The sequence below is a fragment of the Raphanus sativus genome, chromosome 2 (assembly GCF_000801105.2).
Source record: "Raphanus sativus cultivar WK10039 chromosome 2, ASM80110v3, whole genome shotgun sequence".
Lineage (NCBI taxonomy): Eukaryota > Viridiplantae > Streptophyta > Magnoliopsida > Brassicales > Brassicaceae > Raphanus > Raphanus sativus.
In genome coordinates this window covers 35,821,581-35,845,826 of record NC_079512.1, presented here as the reverse complement: position 1 = coordinate 35,845,826, position 24,246 = coordinate 35,821,581, and the positions used below count along the sequence as shown (strand labels likewise).

The 24,246-nt window shown below is 39.9% G+C and overlaps 3 protein-coding genes and 1 long non-coding RNA gene across 7 annotated transcripts; 2 read left to right on the top strand and 2 right to left on the bottom strand.

Annotated features, from left to right (window-relative positions):
* The first annotated feature begins 77 nt into the window (after positions 1-77).
* On the top strand, positions 78-2,460 carry LOC108843549 (patatin-like protein 8). The gene is given in 3 exon segments (XM_018616772.2): positions 78-1,453; positions 1,456-1,802; positions 1,889-2,460. Coding segments are annotated over 3 exon segments (1,596 nt in total). The 5' UTR covers positions 78-519; the 3' UTR covers positions 2,204-2,460.
* Positions 2,348-16,087, bottom strand: LOC108842634 (uncharacterized). Its single transcript, XM_057003435.1, is given in 15 exon segments — positions 2,348-3,683; positions 3,789-3,846; positions 3,946-4,016; positions 4,172-4,246; positions 4,352-4,798; positions 5,230-5,309; positions 5,400-5,459; positions 10,781-10,878; positions 10,987-11,694; positions 11,797-11,976; positions 12,547-12,836; positions 13,318-13,558; positions 13,631-13,784; positions 13,787-14,158; positions 15,840-16,087. Coding segments are annotated over 14 exon segments (3,537 nt in total). The 5' UTR covers positions 14,031-14,158; positions 15,840-16,087; the 3' UTR covers positions 2,348-2,852.
* A 606-nt stretch (positions 16,088-16,693) lies between these two features.
* On the top strand, positions 16,694-19,550 carry LOC130508159 (uncharacterized). Of its 4 annotated transcripts, none has more exons than XR_008942743.1 (8): positions 16,694-16,883; positions 16,975-17,109; positions 17,265-17,336; positions 17,898-18,243; positions 18,342-18,464; positions 18,547-18,625; positions 18,708-18,822; positions 19,429-19,550. It is a non-coding gene; the product is annotated as an uncharacterized LOC130508159 (long non-coding RNA). The 4 variants fall into 4 exon arrangements; XR_008942742.1 differs by lacking the exon at positions 19,429-19,550 and adding an exon at positions 18,900-19,201 and having other exon boundaries at positions 17,208-17,336; XR_008942741.1 differs by lacking the exon at positions 19,429-19,550 and adding an exon at positions 18,900-19,201 and having other exon boundaries at positions 16,697-16,883; positions 16,997-17,109.
* A 2,441-nt stretch (positions 19,551-21,991) lies between these two features.
* LOC108843253 (protein ALP1-like) lies at positions 21,992-23,951 on the bottom strand. Its single transcript, XM_057003434.1, has one exon. The coding sequence runs from the start codon at positions 23,824-23,826 to the stop codon at positions 22,228-22,230; it is 1,599 nt and encodes a 532-aa protein (XP_056859414.1). The 5' UTR covers positions 23,827-23,951; the 3' UTR covers positions 21,992-22,227.
* Positions 23,952-24,246: the final 295 nt, after the last annotated feature.

The following is a 24,246-nucleotide window of genomic DNA, read 5'->3' as shown; positions in this document are numbered from 1 at the left end:
GTCTTTGATGATGTGTTGGTTTAAATAATAAGAACTGAGTTATTAAGTTTAGTGAACAAAACGTTTCGGTGTGAGAACTGAGATTGAAGTGAGTAAATGTGAAATACGTTATTGACAATTTAATTGAAAACAGAGTGGGGTGTAGATATTTTTGACGACTGTTTCTTTCTCTCAAAACATATTCTACAAGTGATTCGTTTAAACATGCTCTCATATTTAATTAATTCGTATATCTGCCAACCATGATAAACTGGTAAGATATTCAACCAAAACTGAAATAAAATAATCGTAAAATAAGAAATTAAAAATCATATACTGACCTAATTTGCTGGAGGCGACGTTGGACGTGGGAGCGAGACCTTTCGAGTAGTGCTTAGCCATGTCATGCTAGCCTTCATCTTCTTCTCTATTTTCTTTTTCCTTTGAACACAAAAAAAAAGAAAATTTAAGTTTCAAACTCAGCCATTGCTGCGAGGAAGCTTCAAAGTTTGTGGTAGCTTCTCTCTTAAAACGGTTCTGATGAATCGACGCTACGATAAGCCACCGCCATTGGCGGTTTCCTCCAAGGAGAATAAGAAGAAGAAGCATTTCGTCAACCACACAGCTCCCAACACTCCCGGAAACCAAGAGAGGACTCAAGCCAGTCCAACTCTCTCGACGGCTCGGTCTCACGAACCGTTCATCGACTCCTCCGATGGTAAGCTCAGCTACGAGATCTTCTCTATCCTTGAGAGCAAGTTTCTCTTCGGTTACGAAGACCCTAGGCTATCTTGGATTCCTCGTAGTCCGTTACGACCCGGTCCCGATTCTTCCGACGCAGGACCTTCTCCGAGATCCCCGTTGACTCCGAACGGCGCCGTTCTCCCCGGGACTCCGTCTTCTTCTTCGTTCAGGAGTCCGAGAGGGAGAATCTGCGTGTTGAGCATCGACGGCGGCGGGATGAGAGGTCTTTTGGCGGGAAAATCTCTGATCTATCTTGAGCAGATGCTGAAAGAGAAATCCGGCGATCCGAACGCTCGTATCGCGGATTACTTCGACGTCGCCGCCGGATCAGGTATCGGAGGCGTGTTCTCCGCGATGATGTTCGCGACCAGAGACGGTAACCGCCCGATTTTCAAGGCGGAGGACACGTGGAAGTTCCTCATCAACAACGCAGAGAGTTTCTACAGATCAGGCGGAGGAGTAGGAGCAGGAGCGGCGATCAAACGCGTCATGAGATCGGGATCATCCTCCTCGTCCTCTTCCGTTTCCGCCGCGACGGCGAAGCTGGAGAAAGCAATGAAAGCGTCGTTCGCCGATCTGACGCTCAAAGACACACTGAAACCGATCCTCATCTCCTGCTACGATCTCTCCAGCACCGCGCCGCTTCTGTTCTCGCGCGCCGACGCGCTGGAGAGCGACAGTTTCGATTTCCGTCTCCGGGATATCTGCCGCGCCACGTGGGCGGAGCCGGGACGTTCGATCCGGTTCGCACGTCCTCCATCGACGGGAAAACGCGGTGCGTTGCGGTTGGAGGTGGGCTCGCGATGAGTAATCCCACCGCGGCGGCGATAACGCACGTGTTCCATAACAAACAGGAGTTTCCGGCGGTTATGGGGGTGGAGGATATGCTGGTGTTGTCGCTTGGGACTGGTCAGCTTTTTGAAGTGAATTATGATTATGAGCAAGTTAAAAACTGGCGGGTAAAAGAATGGGCCAGGCCCATGGCGAGGATCTCTGGTGATGGATCTGCTGAGTTTGTTGATCAGGCCGTTGCTATGGGCTTTGGGCCTTACCGGAGCAGCAACTACGTTCGTATTCAGGTTTGTTTCGTGAAACGTTCTCCATTTTTTCATATTGGCGTTTGGATGAAAAATATCATAAGAAAAAAAATATTGTGGTGCAGCAGGCAAACGGATCGAGACTAGGAGCTTGTGGGCCGAATGTTGATACGGATCCGAGAGCAGAGAATGTAAAGAAACTTACTGAGATTGCTGATGAGATGTTGAAGCAGAACAATGTTGAATCGGTGTTGTTCGGAAGCAAAAGGATCGGTGAAATGAGTAATTCAGATAAAATAGAGTGGTTTGCGAACGAGCTTGTGATTGAGCAGCAAAGACGAAGTGTTAGCGCGTCTCCTACCGTGACGCTAAAGCAAGCTGTGTCCAAAACCAACCGCAACGCTATAAACGCAACTCTCACTCTCATATCTAAAGAAAGATGAAAAAAAACTACTTGTAAAAAAAGGCTTATTTTTGTGATTTTTCGTTTTTGCTTCAACGTTGAGATTTTTAAAAATGCCTGCCATTTACATAAGAAAGTACATTTACAGAAATACAAATAACAAAAAGAATTATTTTATGACATGTTTATTACTAGAAGCTGAATTTTATTTGAGGAACAGAAAATGTATGTACAGAGGCAACAATAATGGTTCTGAGTTTATGAAAGCTACAAAATCCCAGAGATCAAAGATGAAGATGAAGAAAACCTGAGACTTATCTATATATCACTACACAACATTACTATCAGTCTTTCTTTCCTGACGATGTAAAAGTTAACTACCGACCTATCTTAACAGCCGGAGCCAAATTCACCACCACCCGTCACCAATAAACAAAAACAGTTTCACTAATCAAGAACTATAAGAAAAGAGAGAGAGAGAGAGATATAACCCCTACACATGAAGACGACGACGATGATGAAGCTATATGGGCTGGTTTGTTGGGAACCAACCCGAATAACCGATACTGGTGACTGGTTATTCATTCTGGGGACCAAAACTTGTTTTTCCCTTTTCCTTGTCTTCTTGGTCGCTAATAATGGTACAAAACAGACGGGACTGTACAGAAATAATGATGGAGAGGGGGAGCTTATACCATCATGTTCAAGTCTGAAAGGTCATCCATGGGTATTTGAAGTCCAAGGAGATCAATATCATTATCTTGTAACGCATCGTCATCGATGTTCAACCACGAGCTTAGATCTCCTGCTTGCGCATCGAAATCATCTGGACCACCTAAACCGTCTGGTATCTGCAGGCCAGATAGGTCAAGAGGCTCTGACTCGTCCAGTGTCTCCAAGTTACTAAACTCGCTGTTGCTGCTATTAGTTGGTTTGGACTGTGATGTTCTGTTCTGCTCCAGGATATTGACAGAAGAAGAAGGAGAAGAAAACATGGGAGTTGTTTTCTGCCTCGGTTTTGTTTTCGATTTACGTTCGCCCTTGGCATTATTGGACAGTGCAGGCCGACCGATCCTGTTAGTTGCTCCACCTCTTGATGAAGACGCATGTCCTTTTCCATCTCTGTCACTTCTCTTTCCTTTTGTACTGCTTGAGAGTGGTGCACCACCCACATCATTAAGTAGCAACTCTCTCTCCTTCATTCTGTTTGACCACATTGTTTCATCTTTCGCATTTTCAGAAGAATTGGCGTAGTTCTCCGTATTATGCGTCATTCGCAGTGCCGATGATGAGCTCGGTTTTTGTGATCCCATCGACTCCTTGTCCATGGGGTTGTCTTCAATTTGTGTCAACCCGGCAACGAGGATATTCTTAAATGTAGACTCACTAAAGCAGCTTTTGCCCGTCTCTTCAAATTCACGACATCTTCCAAGCGTCCTTCTCACGAAGGCAAATGCGGCTTGCTTTGATATCTTGTTAGCCGAACCCTTTCCACTTACGGAGTGATGACGCCGACTTGCCTGTAAAACAAAAATCCATACAGAATTATCACAACATGATATTTTGGAATAAATTGAGAAAGTGCATCTGAAAAGGCAAACAAAAACTGAATATAATGAATTCACCTTGCTCTTTTCATATGTCATTTCGACGAGTTTTTCATAACCGAGCCGATCAAACTCCCTATGTAAGGGAAAAAACATGAGAAAAAATTCGTTCAGATCACACAAGTCCAGATCACTAAGGGCGTGCAAGAAAAGCAGAAGAAAGAAAAATTCATACTTCTCCTGACGTTCTTTCATTTCTAGGGCAGGCTTTAGTAGCCGATTCAACATCTCTTTCTTCTTAGAACCCTTAAGTTTTGAGATTGACAACACAAAGTTAGCTATCTTGAGAACACAGTAGAAGTCTGGCTTTTTACACGTACAACATTAAAAAAAGGAACAAGGTAGATTTAAAGCGATAAGCTGTTAAAGAAAAGGAAGATAAAACACGTGAGAAAACATACCACCTCGTAGATAGCCTCCTCTAGCGTTTTGATCTCTTCAACAATTCCTTCATCCTCCATGTTTGAAATATTAGCCTGCAGCAAAACACAATGACAACACATCAATCCGAATCCAAACCCAATAACATCAGTAAGCAGCATTTCAAAAGTGATTGAACTCCTGGGGATTGGGGAATATACCATGGGTTCCAAGCAAATTCCAATAGACTGTGCTTCCATATAAATCTTCTCATCTATCCCCAAATTTTCATATGGAATGTCTGAGAAGTCGCTGGATATATGATCTGAAAATCTTCCACTGACATTGTGAGCTGAGCTATTAATACCCTTGCGCGTCATAACAGACACATTATCTTCTAGCTCATCAAGTTCCGGTCTATCACTTCCATAACCATTGAACTCCATATGGTTCAAAACACTGAGTTCTGACTCATCCCCCGCTCCAAATTGTAAATCATCATTTACACTGGTTGAGTCCTCCGAAATTAAAGCTGATAGCAATCTCTGATAAAGGGGCGTAGCTTTAGAATCCTCTCTGCTGGTCGTAAGTTCCTCGGAAAATATGTCACGACCATCGAAGTCTGAAGCTGACCCGACTGGTGTACTTCCCATGGAGGAGAGGTCACCCTGACAAGAGAAAATGGTTATCACATTTATCACAAATGGAGAGTCGGTCTATTAGAGCTGTGTAATTATATTTAACCAAACTTTAAAGGAAAACGAAAATTTCTATCGTCAGATCACGAATAACACACTGCAAATCACGTATAACACACTTCCTACCATTTTCACATTTTCGGTTTTCCCCCAATGAAACCAACGTATACACACGCATAATGAATCTGCTAGTATTATCGAATTCTTCCCAAGAGTAATCCTTTGCAGCACATTTACATCCCACCCCACTAGACTATTATGCAGGACGTAGAACGTTAGTAGTATACACCTCAAGTACTATGCATATTCATAGAGACATATATAACTGATCTGTCACATCCTTTAAACTATGAGGTCTGAATTGTATAATCTTTATCTTTCTTATAAGGACAACGAAATACCAGCTGTTTGACATGTGCATCAGATATAAAGCAAAAGTATCGCTCCATTTGCTTCCAGAAAGAGCTAGGAAAATTCTGAGCTGCATAAAAGAACAAAACAAATTATTCTAGAGAAGAAAATTTGAAACAAAAAAAAATAACAGAAACGAGGACCACGGAAATTTACTTACCGAAGTTTATAGCCGAGTTAACAGCAGCTAGTAGCTCTTCATGCCCATCATCTGAGCCAACTAATATTAGATTATGGTTAAGAGATTAAAATTTGGTTTAGTTCGATGACCGGTTTAGCTTTCTTTTACTGAACCGGTTGTATAAATACTTCTTCTTGTACATTGTTGTAACTAACTTGAGCAATATACAGATTCTTTCAATCGCAACAACCTTTCTCCATTGATCAAAAGCTCAAGTTCTAATATGGTATCAGAGCGGTGAAATCATCGCTTTCTCGCTTCGCTTTCTCGGAAAATCAGCTCATCTTCTTCGTCTCAGCTCCTTCTTCTCAATGAGTCTCTCGATTCGGAGTTTGATTGATCTCTTTGTTGAGCTGTATTTCCTTGATCTTTTTGCGATTTATCAGTTCATCTCTGTTACAATCGCGATTCTGATTCTTTCTTTCTCTTCTTATTGACCTTCGATTTGCGTTTCTCTTCTCGCGCAATCGATTTCTTCTTTTCTGGATTCTTTCTCATGGCGAATCACGCATCTACTGATGATCCACCCCCTTCGGCATCTCTCCTCGATCCTAACTCGAATCCTCTGTATGTTCACAGTGCCGATCATGCTGGTATCTCCCTTGTCTCTGAGAAACTTGCTGGTTTAGGGAATTTCAATACCTGGCGTAGATCGATGCTAATGGCTTTAGGCGCTAGGAACAAAGCTGTGTTTGTTGATGGTACTTATCCGGAAATCTCTGAAGGTCATCCGGATTATGCTTCTTGGTCACGATGTAACAACATTGTGTGTACTTGGATAGTGAATGCTGTTGAGAAATCTATTGCCAAAAGCATAATGTATCTTGCTACAGCACGTCAGATGTGGCTTGACATTCATGATCAGTTCAAGCAGAGTGATGGACCGAGGACAGCTGAGATCAAGCAACAAATCTTTGCTGAAATACAGAGCTCTCATACAGTGAGTGAATACTACACACGTCTGAAGCAATTGTGGGAGGAACTGAAGAATCACGAGAATCCTTCTACTTGCTGTTGTGGGCGTTTTGATTGTTTGAGCATGAAAAGGATAGCTGATAAAGAACAACAAGATAAGATCTTGAAGTTTCTCACTGGTTTGAATGATACATTCACTGCTACTCGAGGTCAAATTCTGATGATGGATCCTAAGCCGAACATGTCTCGTGTTTTCAATCTTGTTTCTCAAGAAGAACGTCAGCGATCTATGAAGAGTTCTAGTGGAGTGGCTTTTCAGGTCTCCCAAACGACATCTACAGATGAAGTGGTTGCTGCATATAACTCTGGTTACAATCGTAACAAGCAGCGTCCTATCTGTTCTCACTGTGGTATTGCTGGACATACAGTCAATCGCTGTTATAAGCTTCATGGCTATCCACAAGGATATCGTTCCAATGCTGGCTCTTCTAGACCATCTACTCAGCCTGCTGCTTCTGTGAAAGCACAACCAGCTACCTCACGACAAGAGAGTGTTGCAAACGTGATAGTTAAAGATACTGGTGGGATTGATCTCTTGAATCATCAAGGTGCACATTTGGGGACAGTCACTACAGAACAAGTCAGTCGTCTTCTAAGTGTTTTGGGTGCTCCTCCACAGAGTTTCCCTGACAATATTTCTCAGGCTTCAGCAAGTACAATTCAACTCTCTGATGGAACAGTCTCTACACCAAAACCACAACCCCATCTCGTCCCTCATTTACCTTTATCTCATCCTTCTTCAGGTACTATTCACTATATCAATTCCCATTTCATTTCTGCTGGAACCGAACATGGCCTTACTTTTTGCAACGATGAGTGGATCATTGATACTGGTGCTAGTTGTCACGTTAGTGCAAATATAAAATCTTTTCAAACAACTAGGACTATTAGTGACACGTTTGTGACTCTTCCTGATGGTACCCGTATTCCTGTTACTACTTCTGGCTCTGTTATAATCTCTGATCAATTGACTCTCTTTGATGTGTTGTATATACCACATTTCAAGTTCAATCTTTTGAGCATTAGTGCTCTTACTCGTAACAGCCATATTGCTGTTTTGTTTTCTGCGCACTCATGTTTCATCTTTCCTAATAATCCATTTTTTCTTCAGGAGCGTACTCTGGATTACACGATTGGGAAGGGTAACCTCCAGAACAATCTGTATGTCCTGGAGTCGTCTTCTTCATCTGCGTCTCATGCATCTTCTGCATCTTCATTGTCTGCTTCAATTTCGTCTTCTGTTGATATTCCTCTGCTTCAAGTTTCATCTGATGTGTGGCACCAGCGTCTTGGACATCCTTCTCTAGCCAAGATTCAAGCTCTTTCAAAGATTTTAAACATCCCTTCTCCGAAGCATGATCATAGTCGTTTGTGTTCAGTTTGTCCATTAGCAAAACAAAAACGTCTGTCTTTTCCATCTTTACAAAATCTTTCTAAAAACCCATTTGATCTTGTTCACATTGATATATGGGGTCCTTTCTCTACTTGTACTCATGATGGTTATAGATATTTTTTAACTTTGGTGGATGATTGTTCTCGTGCTACTTGGTTATATCTTTTAAAAGACAAAGGTTCTGTTTCTGTTATCTTTCCAGAGTTTCTTGCATTTGTTCAGACTCAATATAAGATTTCTGTTAAATCCATTAGATCTGATAATGCTCCTGAACTGGCCTTCACTGATCTTTTACGTGCAAAAGGAATCATGCATTATTTTTCATGTCCATACACTCCCCAGCAGAACTCTGTAGTTGAAAGAAAACATCAGCATATTTTGAATGTAGCTAGAGCATTGTTATTTCAATCGAGAGTTCCTTTGGTTTATTGGGGTGAATGTGTTCAAACTGCTGTGTATTTGATCAATAGAACTCCTTCTCCGCTATTAAATGATAAGTCTCCTTTTGAAATACTTAATCATCGCTTGCCTCTCTATGATCATCTTAAAGTGTTTGGCTGCTTGTGTTACTCTTCTACTCTGGATAAAGATCGAAATAAATTTACTCCTCGTGCTGAACCCTGCGTTTTTCTTGGTTATCCAGATGGTTACAAAGGTTACAAGGTTTTAAATCTTGACTCTCTTTCGATTTCGATAACTCGTAATGTCATTTTTCATGAAACTGTGTTTCCTTATCACAAAAATTCGGTTTCTTCTGCACATGCTACTTTCTTTGATCAAGATTTTTTACCATTGCCTGTTCCTGAGTCTTCATTTCCTGCATTTTTTGACTTAGGCTCTGATATTGATTCTTCAATGTTTCCGGATCCTCATCTAGATCCTATTTTTATTCCATCTGATAGTTCTGATGCTCTGTTTTCATCTTCTATTCCTACTGCATCTGCTTCGAATTCTGTTTTACCATCAGGAACTAGGAATGAAACTAGGTCTCGTAGACAAGTTAGAGCACCAGCTTATCTTGATCAATATCACTGTTATCTGTTGCAAAAAGGGTCTTCGGAGCCAGTTCATCCTATACACACCACTTCTTATCCCATTTCAGCCTTCCTTTCCTATGATAAGTTCGATACAACCCACAGAAATTTCATTCTTTCCATTTCTACTACCAAACCACCTAAAAATTACCAAGAGGCTGTTCTGTCTGATGAGTTTCGAAATTCTATGAAGTCTGAAATGACATCTCTAGAAGAGACTGGTACTTGGTCTGTTTGTGAGTTGCCTCCAGGTAAGCATCCGGTTGGTTGCAAGTGGATCAACACCTACAAGTATAAGGCTGATGGTACTGTGGAGAGACCGAAGTCTCGTCTGGTTGCGAAAGGATATACACAACTTGAAGGGCTAGACTATCTTGACACGTTTTCTCCGGTTGCAAAGCTTGGCACACTTCGCCTTCTTTTGGGTGTTGCAGCAGCTAAAGGATGGGGTCTTCACCAACTGGACATCAGTAACGCATTTCTCAATGGTGATTTGGATGAGGAGATATATATGCGTCTTCCTCAAGGTTATGAAGAACTCACTGGAAAGAAGGTTCCTCCTAACTCAGTCTGTCGATTACATAAATCTCTGTATGGTTTGAAACAGGCATCAAGACAGTGGAATAACAAGCTATCTAGTGTGATTTTGGGTGATGGCTTTCGTCAGACTCATTCTGACCACTCTCTTTTCATCAAACACACGAAAGACGCCTATCTTGCAGTGTTGGTTTATGTAGATGATATCCTCATTGTCTCTAACAATGATGATGCTTCTGAAGAGTTCAAGATGGTTTTGAAGTCTGCATTCAAGCTGCGTGATATTGGTCAAGCTCGGTACTTCTTAGGCTTTGAGATTGCTCGCAACTCCTCTGGCATTTCGTTGAATCAGAGGAAGTATTGCTTGGAATTATTAGAAGAAGCTGGAATGCTAGGTTGCAAACCAGTCTCTGTTCCGATGGAGCCGAATTTGAAGCTTTCTGCATCATCTGGAGATCTTTTACCAGATGCTTCTGTCTATCGGAGACTTGTGGGTCGTTTGCTGTACTTGACTCACACAAGACCTGACATCACCTATGCAGTTCACAAGCTCAGTCAGTTTATGTCTGCTCCTACGACTGATCATCTTCAAGCTGCGAACAGAGTTCTTCGCTATTTGAAGAATGATCCCGCTCAAGGACTTTTCTATTCAGCAGCTTCAACCATCAAACTCACTGCCTACTCTGACGCGGACTGGGCGTCTTGTCCTGACTCAAGGCAATCCATCACTGGCTACTGCATGTTCTTAGGTGATTCTTTGATTTCTTGGCGTGCAAAGAAACAGCCAACTGTATCTCGTAGCAGCTCGGAAGCAGAGTACAGGGCTATGGCTGATGCTACATGTGAGCTGATATGGTTAACTGCTTTGCTGATCGAGATGGACTGCACTCCTATCTCACCTGCTACACTTTTCTGTGACAATCAATCAGCCTTGTACATCGCGTCCAACCCTGTCTATCATGAAAGGACCAAGCACGTGGAAATAGATTGTCACATCGTTCGCGAGCGGCTGCAGAGCGGTTTCATGAAAGCCTTGCACGTTCGATCCGAGCTTCAACTTGCTGACATCTTCACGAAGCCTGTTCAACCCGGTTTATTCAAGAGCTTGATTAGCAAGATTGGAATCCATAGTCTATGTATTCCATCTTGAGGGGAGGGTATTAGATTATGGTTAAGAGATTAAAATTTGGTTTAGTTCGATGACCGGTTTAGCTTCCTTTTACTGAACCGGTTGTATAAATACTTCTTCTTGTACATTGTTGTAACTAACTTGAGCAATATACAGATTCTTTCAATCGCAACAACCTTTCTCCATTGATCAAAAGCTCAAGTTCTAATAACTAATTAAAAAAAAAATCATAAATAAAAGAATGGAAGAAAAATCAATCATGCCAAAGAACAATCTGATTAACTGAACTGACCAAGAAAATCGATTGGAGCAGCATTTGACGATGTACTTCTCTGACGTTTGTAAGCTTTGCGGTCAGAGAGTTTCCTAGTGGGTGGACGACCTACCCTGCTGCAGAGATCGTGTGTTATAAGCTAGGAGATAAACCTCATGAAAACAAAAACTTTTACACCTACATTAATAATGGAAAAGAGAAGTACTAGAGGTAGGGTTCCCTACCTCTCATTCGTGTCAGAACTATTTCTTGCACTGCGAAGTTGTTTTGCTGTTCCATGTCTCATACCTCCCATTGGGTTGACAGACCTTGTTGAACCAAAACCCCGGCCTGTCCTTCCTTGTCTCCTTATACCATCCCCAAGCTTGTTTTTTCTGGATTGTAAACCAGTGATGGAAAGTTTAGGAACATTCAGAGCAGGTTTCCCATTGAATTCATCAGATTGTTTCCCCTTGTCTTTAGATTTGATCTCATGGGGGCTAGATTCTTCGCTTCCTGATAAAGCTGTCGTAGACAAGCTATTTTCAGCTTTAATTTTCATCTGCGGTGAAGCTGCTGGCGAGGGTCTATGAAATCCAGCATCTGACACGTTATCTGGTGAAGGAACGTCGTCATTGCTTGAAACAATAGGGATCAAGTTCGTTCTCCTTGCGGAACGGGATATCTTTTGTGGTCTTTGACTGGCCCATTGAGTGACAGGTGGTGATGAAGACCGATTTGATGTCATACGCTTGCGATTGGGAACTCCAGCCAACAATGGAGGTTTGTTTGTACAGCCAGAAATATCCCAATCACTTGGAGAAGGAGTGTTGTGGACAACTGGAGAAAGTTTCGGCGGTAGCCCTGATCCTGATCTCGGACCACGAAATGAAACACTTATTTTTGGGTTTGAAGTTGGGCTTGAAGAATTCGATTCATCCTGAATATTTGACCTGAAATGAACCCACCGGAGGGTAAGAGGAATTATAAAGATTGGAGAATGTTGTCTAGCGAAAAATTGACAGGTGTGTGATTGCGAGTTTGTTAACACATACTTGTTGATAACCCTGTGATTCACCCTTTCCTTATCTGAGCCAATAGCTCGCTCTCTCTTCTCATTGTACAACAAATTGTGATCAGAATCCCTGGAGAGCAAGGAACGCCCTGCCAAACCTGTCTGCTGAGAAAAGCTATCAGATCTTCCATATGGAACAGCACCATTCGCCGCCCCATGCCTGCACAAAAAATTTAAAACAGAAACAGTTACCAATTGAATGACCCACAAAACAGAGTCGCAATAACCTTCATTGACAGAAGGCGGAGAAATGAATGATGGGGGAAAGAAGAGATAAAGTAATCGATCAATTAAACAAAGGATTTCAGCATATTTTCAGCCACCAACCTAAATTCCATAATCACTCAAAATGGATTAAAGCAATCCCCGAGTTAAGGTCACTGCGTAGGTTTATAGAGGCAATGCTGTTGCATCTCCAACATGCATAAGTTTTTTGAGGGCATAAGGCTCATCAATCTAATGTTCACATTCTACAAGAACCTATGTATTCATTTTAAATAGTCAACGAGTAGCTATCCATTAAATTTTTTGCCATCCCATTACAAATATTCCTACTAAACTACAAAGGAAAGGATGTAAATCAGCAAAAATAGTACATAAACTGACAACTTGCATAAGACATGGCTAATAACTACATAAATCAGGTAAACTTGAAGTACGCTTTTAAGAAGATAGCGACATGGATTTAAGTAATTATTCAGATGCAGTATACATGTCACATAAGCCATACCTTAAAATGTTCGAGTCCCCATTCAATCTCAACCTGGAATCACCAGCAGATTTCGGTATGCCCTGCTTCAACTCCCTATAACCATCAACAGCTTTGTTGGCGGCCAAACTAGAAGGACCATCTGTTTTTATACCAGATCGTTTTTTCTTCATTTTCGACTTTTCCCAACCATCAATACCAATTAAAGATCGATCTTCACCCTGGACTGCAGTATGATTTGCAAGTCTCATTGATTCTTTATCCCTATCTAGAGCTGATTGCCGAACAATGGCATTATTTCGAACATCCATCTGAATCACATAATAGCAAAATTAAAATATTTTGAATTCAAGATTAAATAAATAAAAACTGCCCGATGCTTTCGAAAGTTAGAATCAAAAATCAAGAACAGCATCCTGCGAAATGAAATATTTTTTTAATGTCAGAACATGAAAAAAAAACAATTGAGAAACTCTGTAGATCTAGCAGGACTAAGGTTATGTAATATATTCTTACTTGAATATGACATTAAGATGCATTGAATATTGGAAGCACAACTATCTTTTACGATGGAAGTTTCTATATAATTATCTGTTACTACCATTTCTAGCTTTTTCTATAATAACAATCCAAATTTCACCAAAAGTTGGTCCATGATATGCTCCTATAGAAACTACATCATGACACAAAAGGCCTCTTCAGCTAGAAGTATAACCCAATATCCTTGGTGCAAACAGCTCCAAAAAGATACTACACCAAAGCATATCTTGTCAAACAAGAATCAGGAATTACCATGGAAGTACGTGTCCGCTTATTTAGTGCACCACTTTTAGGTCGTTCGTCCACCTTTTGCTGGTCAAGCTCAAAACAACCAGGCAGAGTCTGACCTTGAATTCCCATTTTACCTAAACTTGGCCCTGAAGACAAGCGGTCACTGGAAAACCCTTCTGGCCGGGACCTTTTCTTTGTAGGTACAGTAGGGAAAAACTTGTTAAATACAGACGAAGCTTCGTTGAAAATTTTCACACGCTCCCTGCAATAACAAAAATTCAATTACGTAAACAGAACTCCAAAGAGAATTTATCAAATTATCGTAATAAACTACCTGGCCTTCACATTGTTTTCGCGTAGACCAGCCTTTAGTCTTTTGATCTCTTCTGGTATAGGGGATGGAATTAACTTCCCTCTCGGCGTTGTGCTTGGAGATTCATCCCCTTGAATTCCAAGAGCAATATTGACATGACGCTTAAAGTCACCTGACGAATAGACTTATGATCTGCGGCAACCACCTTAGGATCAAAACGCAAACACTGAAAGAAATTTGTTACATCGGTTTGTGCTAACGGTGAAGTGGTCCTCAGCATGCTCGCGTGAGAAGATGAGACAGGATGTTCCATTGTCTCACGAAAACTACTAGATCTTTCCATCTGTGAAGCTAGGTTAGACCTGTATGAAGGCCTATCTGGCCCACCAGAAGAAAAATCAAACTTCCCAGGTGCTGACATTCCCTTAGGTTTGGCAAGTCCACTGTTTTATTTATAAATAATATACACGCAGTGGTACATGACAAGCTTGCAGAGTTGCAGGACATATATGCTAAATTCTCAGCTGTCGCGTTGACTAGTAGATGCACCTGAAAAGTGACACAAAAAAGAAGCAAACCCTCAGTGAGACCCAGAACAATTTACCACGAGCTAAGCAGCCCCGGGACCGGGACGGGGACCGGAAACTGGGACGGGAACGGGGACGGGAAACGTCAAACTTAAAATTTGTAGATACGGGTACGGGCATAGAAACGGCTATATTATATATATATATATATATATATATACATATATATATAAATAATGTAAAACTACATATAAATCACAATATTAAAATCTTTCACATATGATCTTACAGTTTTAAAAACACTTAGAAAGCAAAAGAATAAGCTAAACATCTACTAGTTATACCACCAATATTAAAATAAACAGTTATACAAACGATAATATTCAAAACTAAACATACATCAACACAAAACAAACCACAAAACAAAACACCAAGATAAGAAATTAAGAAGACACAAGTTGTATACAGAAACACATGAAATCACATACTCGTATACAGAAACACATAGAGAAAAAAAAAATCTGAAAGTTGTAAATGAAGACAAGAAGAAGAACATGCTTACTTGAGATATAGTTGAGAGTCAAAAGAGAAAGACATAAAAGTAGGAGAATGGAAGAGAACAATGTGGAAGTGGAAGAGACGATTAATATTTGATAAACAACTTTTTATTTTATTTTCAGAACTACTAGGATAAACAAATTAAAATGAAATACGCTTCTTAACACAAAAATCAACGGATACGTCTCTGAGACGTCTCCCATCTCTGACCAAACCCGTCCCCCTTAAGCCATGCCGTCCCGGGTTCACCTTACATGTGTCGGGGACGTTTCCTAGGCGTACCCGAGACGTACCCGTCCCCTTGCCGAACCCGGTACGCGAGACGGCACCCAAGAGGCGTACCCGTGCAACCTAGACCACGAGAATGGAATTTGAATACAAATAGTAGATTTCATTTGTACTAACCAAGTCTTAAAAATCGAAAAGAATATACATAAATAGAAACACAAGGATTTCATATGTTGTTTACGGAGTGCGTGGGTTCTTCACATAATCGTTGCATATTTACACAGACAGAAACTGCCGGAATCATGTTCAGAGCCATATTATTTTTCCTTCTAAGCAACTAAGCTACTACCACGCATTGAAGAACTATACCAATAATGAACAAAATTTAACAAATGTACAAAAGTTATACTGAAGTAGATGAGAATGGAGATCCAGTTGAAATGTGTTCCAGGATCTTATAATTCCACTTCTTATTAATCTAAAACCATATGATAAAGTTAGATAGTAAAAAAAAAAGAACACCAATAGCTATCATCAACAACACCTTGATCAATTTGAGAATTGAGACGAAAGAAATGTAATTCATTTAAATGCCTTCGTATCCACATTGCCTACTAATCAAATGCCTCAACTTCAGACAATATGATCTCAACTTGGAATCAAAATTGATTGCAACCAAAACGCCCAATAAACTAGAAATAACAAAAATTCACAGCTTAATATAATCCACACGGAAGCTCTTCAACACAATAAAACCCTAGAAGCAGAGAAGTGAATCAAAAAAAAAAAATCATAACAACTTCACGAGACGAAGTCAATCATCTTCAATAAGCAGAGAAACCCACAGAAACGGAGCCCTAGAACCCGGATCAAACTTCAGAGATCAAATAAAAAGAGAGAGAACAAAACCTCGTTACCTTCGAATCAAAATCACGGCGAATAACCAAACAAAAAATTGAAAAGTTTCCCCCGCAGTTACAGAATCTCTCTCCGAGACTTAATGAGAGATTGGATCGTTTCAAAGGAAGAGAGCTCGAAATCGAAATCGGAAATCAAACGACGTCCCTGTGACAGCCCATGAGAGAAACGGGATCGAGACGAACCGCGCGTTCCTTGGTTTCCTGTTTTTGATCGGCAATGGAGGAGGACTATTTTAAATTACGGTATTACCCCGTTGGATAAACTCTGAGGAGATCGGTCCCCTATGGTGACTGTAGGGGTAATCTGGTAATACTGGTAAATGGCTTTTCTTAAGCTGTGAGTGACGATTGACGAATGACGATTTTAACTGTTTGTTTATATATTGTCCGAACAATTGGATAATATCCCATCAAACAAATAAATAAATATCATTACTAATTAAACGTTTTCTCGTTTAAAATTTACAGTATCTTTCTAGTAGTCGTAATCCACATTCACTTAATCGAAAAAACATGAAAAACATTTCATCCTCTGATGTCACGTTTAGTTGCATTCAGATTTGTACAAAGCAGTTACATAATTTGAAGCCATAATTAGGATCTTTAATTAAATATTGTTGAATTTTTTACCCCAAAAAAATATTATTGAATCATTAGTATCTTTATATATAAAAGAAGCTTTTCATTCCCTCTTGGGGTGTCCAACTCAGCTACCAGCGCACAAATTAGTGATTTTCCGTGCTGACACGTGTCCATTCTGTTTAAACTCATCGTTTCATTTAGAAGCGTTAGTTGATGGGCTTTCTTCATTCTATGTCTACTGGGCTCTACGCTTGCAATACTTAGACTGGGCCGAGACAAAGCGCCTCGCTCTAACCCTGTCGTCTCTCCCTTTTCCTGTGCCGGCGACGAGTGACGCTTGATTTGCTTCTCCGTGTATGAAACGGGCGGAGTAATGGTTCGTCTTGATTTCTTTTTATTCAATCGCCCACAAAGAGATCTTGAATGATGCATTCTTCACTCTGAGACGGTTTCAGATCGGTATAAATATTTGAGTGCTTCTCCTATCAAATTCATCCTCTATTTATATCTCTGTCGATATACTGAATCGCGATCTTATGGCTAATTCAAGAGTTTTCTTCTCCTACTTGAAGACCGGTGGTTGCACATCCGCCGTCGAGGCTAGGGTGCTGCGTTTCTGGAGGCGAGAAATGTCAAGCGCCGTGGTGAACTCATGTGGGTTGATATAATTTCGGTTGATGTGAATGTAAGATCGATTGTTCTGTTTTTTTTAGATCTGTGTTAGATCATTCCAGTGGTTTCTCATTGTTTATCAATACTGGAAAATATCTAATCTGTTTTCAGATGACTATGATGCTCACTGGGAGATGGACAAGTAACCTCGATTGTTTTGACTTTCAGATTTTGAAGGTTTCGTTCATATCTGGAAAGAAGGGAATCGTAATTCTGGGCTTGATCTAGATTCATATATACGTAAGTATCTCTAACGTAGTAAGTCCTCTTGGTTACATGCTTAGTGCAGATTTCGTCCTACTTGAAAGCTTTACTAATAAATCTTGGTAAAATAACTTAATAGGACATCCTGTCATTGAGGAGTTCATTATTAATCCCAACTCTGCTTATTTTCTACTCTTAGCTTCTTAGACATTAAAGTGCAGTCTTTTAAGGAGTTTGGCTTCTTTCTTAATGTATACTATATATATATATTATTATATATATATATTATATATATTATATATATATATATATATATATAGATTTTTCCCGTATGCTTATGCAAGTTAAAGTGTGAATTCTATATGTAGTTTATACATTCTGATCTGGATATGTTTATATTTGGCATTGGTTCTGCCTCAATTGCTTTATTTTGTTTTGTTGATCTACCTAGACATGAATAGTTTTACATGGAATTTATATTCAAGTGAATTTCTTTATGTTTTGTTCTTAGATGTTATATGATTGTTTGCTTTAAAATTCTGGTGAATTTTTTTATGTTACTTTGTTCATTCTGAGATGTTTTAAAATCTCTTACAGGGGACATCAAGGAGAAGTTGCCTATGTGGCGGTGGAATTTGAGACAGCGAAATCAAGCTCTGCAATCGAGAAGACTAATGAGCTCCCTGATGGTCAGGTGATCCCGATTGGTGCAGAAAGGTTCTGCTCGGAAGTCCTCTTTCAGCCATTGTTTGTCGGGATAGAAGCACCAGGGTTTATATTGTGATCTAGACCGTTGTTGCTAATTTATAGATTTACATAAATTGACATAACTCCTACCGTTTAGTTCCAGAGATATCGTAGGTGAAGTCATGGGAATGAATACAACTTACAATAAAGAAACCCAGACCACTCAACGTGTTATGGCAGTCATCCGCATTCACAGGTCAGACCTTTGTATCCCCTTATGTTGTTATACTCTCAAAAATAAATTATTGCTTCCGGCCATTATCTAGGTTTGTTTTATACACTTATACCACGCAGTTGCAAAACGGTGAGTTAGTGTTTTCAATGGCCTTGCCGTGCAACTACGTACTAAATTAGGCTCGACTGGTTTTAAGCCAAAGGTCATAGTTGAGACAAACATTAATACGAAAATGGTTGGAGGTATAGCTATGAATATCTGATTCTATGCGTTTACATATATAGTCATTCACATAAGCGTCTAACAAGAACTATTTATTTGCAGGCCGACTCTTCCTAAATTCAGCTTCTTGAACTTTCTCCTTCGACAAGGAGAGTAGCACAGGCGTCGGTAACCTGAAAGTGTTAGTATATAGGCATTGTCTCTGGCTTCTTGATTTGTCAATTTGAAATTGGTTTCACTCACCTTTCTCTTCCTTTACTCAGGCTGATGCAGACTGCACCAGTGAGTCCTCTACTTATACGCAAGATGGAGGTGTCAAGAAGATTGAGTCGATAACACTACCAGAGCTGATGCTTATGTACTGAGTTCACCCCCGAGGTTAGCCTCAATCTTATTCTTACAACTCTCCTCTAACTCTATTTTAAGTTTCCTGTTATTGACTGATACATTTGCAGACTGCATAGTTTCTATGCCCTAGGAAGGTAACTGAACTAAATGGTCTCCGTGCAACCACCGAGATAGATGCCTACTGAGAAGTCCCAAGATGATGATGTTGGACACTCTGAAAGAAGGCACGAGACTTTCACAAATCACAGTTACTCTAATCTCCTTAAAAAAAATCGTTGCATCAATAAGATCGAGTGCAAGTCTATGTGGTGTTTTGACTACATTTAGCTGTTTAAAACATTTCCGTATCCATCTATAAACCTATGTTTGTTTCCTAAAAATTGTGTGAATGGAATATCTTAGAACACAAGCTCACAAATTCCACCGCATCATTGTATTGAAAATTCATATATTGACTTGGAAATTAAAACACACAATTTTTGGTCTTAGTTGACTTGGAAGCTTCAAGAGAAAGAAAAACTTTTCTTTTTGAAGTACTTATATAAGTTAATGGTTTTCATTGTCCAAAGACCTAATTAGTCACGCTTCAAAAGAAAGATTGAGAAAAACTTCTTTCTCATTGTTTTTAAGCGATAGGTGTGGTGGAATCAGAAAAAATGGATGGGGGCACTATGATTTTTGTGTTACCATCGAAGAAGTGGAAGTTCCAAGAGATGTAAAAAAAAATCAAAAAAGAGAGAAGATAGTTAAACTTAAAAGATATACACATAAAAAGATGAAAAAGGAATGTATTAATAAGGAATCAGTGGTCACAACTGGGCATTCATTCAGATAGGGGTGGGCGTTCGGGTACCCGTTCGGGGTTCGGGTCGGGTATTTCGGATTTTCGGGTATTTCGGTATAGGAGTATAATACCGTTCGGGTATTTCTGAACTTCGGATCGGGTTCGGGTATTTTAGTTCGGATTCGGTTATTTCGGATCGGGTTCGGATATTTAGATTTTAAAAGAAATAAAATAAAATTTCTTTTTTAAAGTTTTTATATTTAAAATAATAGATTTTACTTAACTGATTTATTTTTCTTTTTATAGATTGAATGATTAATAGATTTGGAGATAACATTTCCAAAATAAAAATATTAATTTGGCTATTGTTTTTAAACTTTGGATGTAACTTTGGTTAATATATGAAATAAAAAGTTTAACATGCATTTCAAATGAATATCAAATTATTTTCTCCATAATTATATATATACTATATGATTTTAAAGTATGTCTAACATCAATATAAATATTTTAAATAAAATGAGAGATGTAAACTAGAAATATAAGGGTAAGTATACACATGTTCGGTTATTTTCGGATATCCTTTCGGGTTCGGGTATTACCCGTTCGGGTTCGGATATCCAATCTCTCCTAACTTAATACCCGTTCGGGTATTTTACTACTTCGATTCGGATTTCGGTTCGGGTTTTTCGGGTCGGGTTCGGGTGCCACTTCGGATATCGGTTAAAGTGCCCACCCCTACATTCAGATGCCACGTTACCTCTTTTTCTCATTTTGTATTAGTATTTATTATCAAAAAAAATCTTTGATTCCGATTTCAAGAACGGATACAAACACATAACATATTACCTTAAATATTTTCGTGTATTATAAATAAAATTAAACATGAAACTCCTAATTAACCTTTTTCAAATAAACATGAGAACATTTTAGTTTTAGTGAATAGGTTACCTTTTTGCATCGTGTAAAGCAGTATTTTTTTAAAAATATATCTTCCTCGCTCTATTTTCACTCATGGATAGTTATACATTATCGTTTTCATGAACTTACTATACTAGATGTTGTTAAAAAAAGAATTTACTATACTAGACGAGACTTCCAATATCGACGGTGAAGATGGAGTTACTAATATTGTATACAAGGAAATTTTTAAGGACGTCCGAGCGATGCAGGTTAGAGCTCACATTCACTTTATATGTTTGTAAATACCCACATATGATTGCAGTTACTAATGGTCGTGGTTTGGATTGCAAATTTGGTCGACTCATTACTCTCAGTAAAAAAAGTCACGGCGAAAGCATTGAACGGAGCAAGTTATTCTGCTATAACCGTCTTAATTTTTCAAATATTATGAATATTCACTCGGACATACAACGTTTATTTTATATTTACTTAACACTCGGAACTATGGCAAAATCATTTTTGCATTTTCTATGAGATTTACTAAAACATGTAAAAACGTGATTTGAATTAATATTTAAGCATCACAAAACAAATATTATATAAATTTACTAAGGAAGTTAAAATCAGTAATTCAGTAGTGCATGATTGTCTTTAAATTTTTGTATCCTTATAAAATCTATAAACCACTAATCTTCTAAAAAATCTAATATGATACTAATAAATCCTACAAAATCACCTAATTTGCTTCAACTACATACACATTTTCTTTATTTTCTTGCAAATCTAGCTATATACGAATTCAAATTAACCACTCATTATATATTAACTATCCTAAAATTTGTTTAATTTTAACATCCCGCCCGAAGGGCGGGCCGACCCTAGTTGAGTATATTGACTAGTTTTTCCACCCAAAAACGTGTATTATTGACTAATAATCATTGTCTTAGCTACTAAATAAATATGCAGTTCATTTTAAAATATGTTCAACTTCAAGATATAGATTCTGTAAACAGAAGAAAGGATTCACTGGGATAATATCTTCAGTCAACTAAACATGAAACTAAACGATAGACTCCAAAAAGAAGAGTTTGAGTTAGCAAAATGAAATTCATGATGAAGGGTAGTGTTTTTACATGTTCACAAAATATAGTTCATGAACATGTAACATGAAATCTAAATAGTTATAATCATATGCCATGTGTAAGAAGATAAATGCATAATTAAAAGTTAAAACATGGTTGTATTGCCCTTTTCATATCATCACCTCAAAAAAAATTACAAAGTATGATTAAGGAATATGATTATATCGGATGAACTTAACATGTTAAACATATAACAACTCCCAAACTAACATTCTTACAGAACTTACCACCATGGTTGGGGAAGAAACACAGAACTATTTGGTCGTATAGATTCTGCATCTGTTCGTTTCAACTCGCTCAGAAGATGAGATTGTTCCTTTTGTGACACATTCAAAGGTATATGTGAATAAAAACATTAACATATGCTAACTCTCTGGAAGGTTCAAATTCAATTTATATAAGAGAATACATAAAACTAAAAGATTACACAATGCTAATAGTATTACAAACAAAAACAACTCAACTCCATTATGCTTTCTGTATCCAAACCTCATCTAAGTATTAACTAAAACACTTTAGTTTATTCCTAATCTGGAAAAAGAATTTTGCAATAAAAAATCAGTTTAAAGAGAGAGAAAAAAAACAGAGTCCCATCCCATTCAGCAACTACAGAGTCCTTGTCCCGGCCAAGCCACGATGCAAGAGATTGTGAGAGATTTGATCCCTCCTGTTAGACGCAGCCACAGACCTGATATTAATCTCCGGGACAGTCACATCATCAAACACCTCGAACTTAATCTCCGGCGCCATCTCCTCCTTCCTCATCTCACAAATGTTATGCAGCACACAACAAGCACCCAACACATACGGAAGATCCTGCAGCTTAACCTCCGTCCTCTTCTGCAGACAAGCCCAACGCCCTTTCAACCTCTCGAACGCCTCCGTCGCGACCTTCTGAATCCCTCCGACGTTCTCATTAAATCCATGCTGCGTCCACGTCAGATTCTGCCTCGCGTACGGCACCAAAAGCCAATCCGTCAGCGGGAACCCCGCGTTCCCGACGATCCACCCGTCGCGGAGCATCCCGCGCGCGGCGCGCTGCCTCGCGAGCGACGATTTCTCGAGGATCTGGTCGTCGGTTAGTGACCCCGGGTTCCCGATGCAAACATCGGTGAAGATCCCCTCGGCGTTGACCACTCCCTGGACTGTGATCGAGTACGACGTCTTCTGGTTCCTCTCCGTGTGCCTCTTGTTAAAATACGCCGCCACGTGGACTTTAGGAGCGATGATTGGGATGTGCGTGGTGTAGATCGAACCCACGACGTCTGGGATCTTATGAACCGATTCGAATTTCTCCTTCGTCGATCGGATCTCCGGATCCGACGACGGCCATCGGAGGTACTTCGGCATAAGGACGTCGTAGATCGCGCGGCAGACCTCGATGACCAGCTTGTGGCAGGTGGAGATCCCGAGCCCGAACCGCTCCGACACGTGGCGAAGCGGGGCTCCAGTCGCTAAACGCCAAACGCAGACGCCGACGCGTTTGGGAGCTGGAATCGCGTCTCTGAGCATCGTGTTTTTCTTCGTAACCGTCGCGTCAAGCTCCTCGCATATCAGATGGAAAGTCGATTTGCTCATACGAAACTCTCGCCGGAACTCTTCCTCCGGGAAGTCAGGGCTGCTCACTCTGTCCCACCAATCCGTCGTCCTTTCCTTCACCCACAGCCTCCTATGACTCGGCCCTGACCCGGAACCGCTAGCGATGTCAGTGGCCTGAACCGGAGCATTAGCGACAGCTGTTTCCTCACCAGAGGAAGTCACCGCGGAGACTACAGCAGCAACGGCGGATCTTCGCGCGCGTTTCGGACGAGCGACATCTGTTTCTTCAGCTGTATTGTAATGACCTTGCAGTTGATTGTAATAACCATCCATTGCTCTCACTTTCTCCCTGTGATTAGCTTCGATAAGAGACTTCTCTCGGTTAGATTCGAAGTCCCACTGCTCCTGCTGATGCTTAGCTTCTTCGTCTAGTAGCAAAAGCGTCGCGAGTATATCTCCAAAGGCGGGTTTGTTACTACCATTCACAGCTCCAGCTCCAGCTCCTTCTTCTTCGTCTTCCTTTCTTGGTCGTTTCTTACTGTTGTCGTTACCAAAACCTTCGAATCCGTAATCAGAAGGAGAAGACTCCATGTCCTGAAATAGACCAAGGAAATGGGAACACTCGTCTTCTTGTAGGTAAGGAAATGGGAAAGCAGATATTTCCATTAAAGGGGGATCCAGATTTTGACGAATGTTTTTTTGGTTTGAAAAGTGTTTTGACTTTATGTTTAGATGTGAAATCAAACTTGAAAGCTCCCAAGTGTTTGAATTTCGATGGTTCTGGTTTCAGACATTTATATATAAAAATGGGTTTCTTCGTCTGCGAGAAGGGAAGATGCAGAGACGAAGGAAGCGCGTGAACGTGTGAACGCGGTGAGGGGATGGGTTTGACGGTGACTTGACTTTCTTTTTCCAGTTTTTTTTATTATTATTTGTCGCTTTTTTATTTAGATAAAGCGTTTACTGGTCACTGTTTCATTGAGAGATTGCACCGCGTAAAACTTGTTTGATAATTTCATAAAAAGACAAAAAGAAAAACATGTTTGATTAAGGCGTTATAACTATATCTGATTCTGTATGCATAGT

Excerpts from the sequence above, each read along its gene's own strand:
- LOC108843253 (XM_057003434.1), bottom strand. The coding sequence starts at position 23,826 with ATGGAAATATCTGCTTTCCCATTTCCTTACCTACAAGAAGACGAGTGT.